This window comes from Nerophis lumbriciformis, linkage group LG30, assembly GCF_033978685.3.
Source record: "Nerophis lumbriciformis linkage group LG30, RoL_Nlum_v2.1, whole genome shotgun sequence".
Taxonomy (NCBI): domain Eukaryota; kingdom Metazoa; phylum Chordata; class Actinopteri; order Syngnathiformes; family Syngnathidae; genus Nerophis; species Nerophis lumbriciformis.
The window spans coordinates 29,150,087-29,154,538 of NC_084577.2; the positions used below are offsets into that span (position 1 = coordinate 29,150,087).

Sequence of the window (4,452 nt, forward strand, 5' to 3'; positions counted from 1 at the left end):
GACGCTCCAGCGCCATCCATTTTCAGGGCTAGTTGATTCGGCAGGTGGGTTGTTACACAGTCCTTAGCGGGTTCCGACTTCCATGGCCACCGTCCTGCTGTCTATATCAACCAGGGTGAGCCCCACCCCTTTCGTGAGCGCACTGCGCGCGGAGTGACCCCTGTTACGCGCCCCCGGCAACAGGGGTGGCGGGCAGGTAAGCTGCGCGGGCGGGTAAGCTGCGCGGGTGGAGCGCGCGGAGTGACCCCTGTTACGAGCCCCCGGCAACAGGGGTGGCGGGCAGGTAAGCTGCTTACCTGCTGCGCGTGACGCCGGCCGCGGCGAAGGCGGACGAGGCGGGGTGTCGGTGCGGTGGGCGCGGTGGTGACCCTGGACGTGCGTCGGGCCCTTCTCGCGGATCGCCTCAGCTACGGCTCCCGGTGGGGCCCTCTCGGGGGAAGGGGCCTCGGTCCCGGACCCCGGCGAGGCGTCCCTTCTCCGCTCCGTAAAAGTGTCCATCTCTTTTTTTTTTTTTCTTCTGTTGTGGCATATGCTGCAGGTGCCTGCTCGTTTTTCGTATGTGGGTAACAACATTTAACTATGTATATATATTTCCGAATTGGTTTAACTGCCACCCGCCTGAATCTATTTAAAATCTAAATATTTTTTTTTTTAACCGCCCGACCCGACCCGACCCGACCCGCAGATAAAATCTAATTTTTTTTTATTTCATCCGCCCGATCCGCGGATAATCCGCGGACTCCGCGGTTGTGCCCGCAAACCGCGCATCTCTAATATATATATATATATATATATATATATATATATAATAAATACTTGAATTTCAGTGTTCATTTATTTACACGTATACCGGTACACACAGATAACGCTCATCTACTCATTGTTGAGTTAAGGGTTGAATTGTCCATCCTTGTTCTATTCTCTGTCACTATTTTTCTAACCATGCTGATGATGCATTGCTGTGTGGCACGCACACAAAAGTGCTTTCATCAAATGCACTAGATGGCAGTATTGTCCTGTTTAAGAGTGTCACAACATTGCTGTTTACAGCAGACAAAACTGCTTTACGGTAGACGTGACTGCTGTTGTTGTGTGTTGTTGCCGCGCTGGGTCTGGGAGGACGTTAATGAAACTGCCTAACAATAAACCCACATAAGAAACCAAGAACTCGCCCTCCATCATTCTACAGTTATAACGTGATTGGGCAGGTACGTTGTGTCCGCCTGAATTTCGGGAGATTTTCGGGAGAAAATTTGTCCCGGGAGGTTTTCGGGAGAGGCGCTGAATTTCGGGAGTCTCCCGGAAAATCCGGGAGGGTTGGCAAGTATGGTACCGTATTTTCCGCACCATAAGGCGCCCTGGGTTATAAGCCGCGCCTTCAATGAACGGCATATTTCAAAACTTTGTCCACCTATAAGCCGCCCCGTGTTGTAAGCCGCATCTAACTGCGCTAAAGGAATGTCAAAAAAACAGTCAGATAGGTCAGTCAAACTTTAATAATATATTAAAAACCAGCGTGATGTGGGTGCGCATGGAGTCGTATATCAACATGGACGGAGCTGCGTGAAAAAAGCCACCCGGCCTCTTCGCGTAAACTTACCTTAACCACTCGCTCATCTTTTCTTCATTCATCCATCCCTTCGAGTTAGCTTTTATGATGACGCCGGCTGGAAAGGTCTCTTTTGGCAAGGTCTTCCTTTTGAATATCACCATGGGTGGAAGTTTCTGGCCATTAGCATGGCAAGCTAGAACCACAGTGAAGGATGACTTCTCATTCCCTGTGGTGCGAATATTCACCGTACGTGCTCCCGTTGTATCCACAGTGCGGTTCACAGGAATATCAAAAGTCAGTGGAACCTCGTCCATGTTGATAATGTTCTCTGGCCGGATCTTTTTTTCAGCTATCTTGTTTTTACAATATGCACGGAAAGTAGCCAGCTTTTCTTGAAAGTCTTTAGGCAGTTGCTGTGAAATAGTAGTCCGTGTGCGGATGGAGAGATTGCGTCTTTTCATGAACCGGAAACCTGTCGCTTAGTAGGAGCCATTTTGTGGTCTTTACAGATGTAAACACACAAAGGAAATGAAACGTAATATCCGCGCCCTTCTTCTTCTTCTACGCGGGCGGGTGGTTGCTTACAGTAGAAGAAGCGCTTCCTGTTCTATGGGGGCGGGTGCTTACCTTGGCGGTTGCTTGCGTAGAAGAAGAAGCACTTCCTCTTCTACGGGGAAAAAAGATGGCGGCTGTTTACCGTAGTTGCGAGACCGAAACTTTATGAAAATGAATCTTAATATTAATCCATATATAAAGCGCACCGGGTTATAAGCCGCACTGTCAGCTTTTGAGTAAATTTGTGGTTTTTAGGTGCGGCTAATAGTGCGGAAAATACGGTACTTACAGTTGTTAGTTTGAATGTCTAGCATGAGTTGAATATGCTAATGGTGGAATGTTTAATCGGTTAAGAAATGTGGGAAAGGCAGACGAAAAAAAGGTTAGAATTAGAATACTAAAACATTCACACAATTAAAAACACAGATCCAATATTAAGTTTCATTGTCATGATCATGTTATTTAGAAGTAATAATTGATTAAATGTGTTCTATTTTGCAGGGACTCTGTTTATCTGCGCTGGCCTCGTGGCGCTTTTCAAGATTCGCTCCAATTTGCAAAAGGACGGCGCCAAGACGGACAAGCTGGAGCGTTTAATGGTGAAAATCGGAGTGTTTTCCGTGCTCTACACCGTCCCGGCCTCCACGGTGATTGGCTGCTACCTCTACCAGCTTTCCAACTGGGGGGAATTGAAGGCCTCCACGCAAGACTCGTACGTCGCGTCGGAGATGCTTCGAATCTTCATGTCCCTGCTGGTGGGCATCACCTCGGGCATGTGGATCTGGTCAGCCAAGACCCTCCACACGTGGCAACGCTGCTCCGTCCGCCTCCTCAAGGACAGCAGGGCGGGCCGAGGCGGCAAGAGAGGACCGGGCAAAGGTTGGATTAAACCGGGGACGGGCAACGAGACGGTGGTGTGAGGAGAAAGAACGGACGAGACCGAACTTGGTTCTTTGTCTCACGGAAGTTCACCCCGACAAAAAGGCGGATGTAACAAACCACTGGATGTGAAAGGCACTGTAAAATGTTTACGAGGCCACAAGCTCGACGTCTCCAACAGTGGCTGGCATTTGTGGGCGGACCTTCAAACACTAGTAGCCCCTTGACCTCTGTTGGGCCTTTTACCGCACAGAGGACGAAGAGAGACATTGCAGCATGAACGTGAAGTTGAGATGACAAAATAAGCTGTGTTGTGCCACGTCTACCTCTGGCTTACTCGTCTCTACCTTAACGGCCTGTGAGGGCCATTAAGTCCTTGTCCAGATGGTATTCAGATACAGGCTGAGCTTTTTCCAAAGTTCCTCGTGGCCTTCCATATAAAAACAGAACGGGAATTCCAAAGTACGATGACACACCTGACCAAAAGTAACCAGCCCTGCGTTAAAATGGCCTTGATTGTTTACGTTTCAGCAGTTTAAAAATAACACACCCACACTTTCTTGCAGATTTCCATTCTAAAAAAAATGTAGGGAAACCATCTTCAGGCTGTAATAAATAACTATTAGAAAGAATGGTTTTGTGGTTGCAGCTGACAGATTCATGAAATGACTGAACAGCACAGACATTTGCTTTTTGATGCAATACTGCCACCATCTGGTTGGAATGAGTATATCCGAGACTACTTTACGTGTAACAGAGTGTAAGTTGGAACAGGAGATAATGTTTGTTTTTTTGCCTCATTCTAACAAAGCAAGAGCGCTCAAAATTAAGACTTCAAGTTCCAAACTAGCTCTGTGCTAATTTACATTGGATATGGCATAGACATGCTGGTGATTAGCATTAGTGATTTTACACGAGGACACCAAAACTACAGTAGGTAAGGTTGTAATTTTGCTTCATTCCCGTGAGAATACTAGGTGTGACCACAGTCTTAAGAGGTGGGACTGCCCAGGTCTGCTCAAACAACCACCAGGTAGCATCTGATAATACCGTATCATCTATTTCTTTCGGACTTCTATAAAGATCGGTAGTAGTGTTCGTATTTACACACTCGAGACCTGCACCTGGCCTTTATCTCACAATAGTAAATGCCATCCATCCATCCATCCATCCATCTTCTTCCGCTTATCCAAGGTCGGGTCGCGGGCGCAGCACCCTAAGCAGGGAAGCCCAGACTTCCCTCTCCCCAGCCACTTCGTCCAGCTCTTTCTGTGGGACCCCGAGGCGTTCCCAGGCCAGCCGGGAGACATAGTCTTCCCAACGTGTCCTGGGTTTTCCCCGCGGCCTCCTACCGGTCGGACGTGCCCTAAACACCTCCCTAGGGAGGCGTTCGGGTGGCATCCTGACCAGATGCCCGAACCACCTCATCTGGCTCCTCTCGATGTGGAGGAGCAGCGGCTTTACTT

General features: G+C 48.5%; 1 protein-coding gene across 1 annotated transcript in view; it reads left to right on the forward strand.

Annotated features, from left to right (window-relative positions):
• fzd4 (frizzled class receptor 4) overlaps positions 1–4,152 on the forward strand; it is a 52,884-nt gene extending 48,732 nt beyond the window's left edge. Inside the window, exon 6 of the mRNA XM_061925867.1 lies at positions 2,609–4,152. Within this exon, the coding sequence (XP_061781851.1) occupies positions 2,609–3,027 (419 nt within the window). The 3' untranslated portion in view covers positions 3,028–4,152. The remainder of the gene's footprint in view (positions 1–2,608) is intronic.
• Positions 4,153–4,452: the final 300 nt, after the last annotated feature.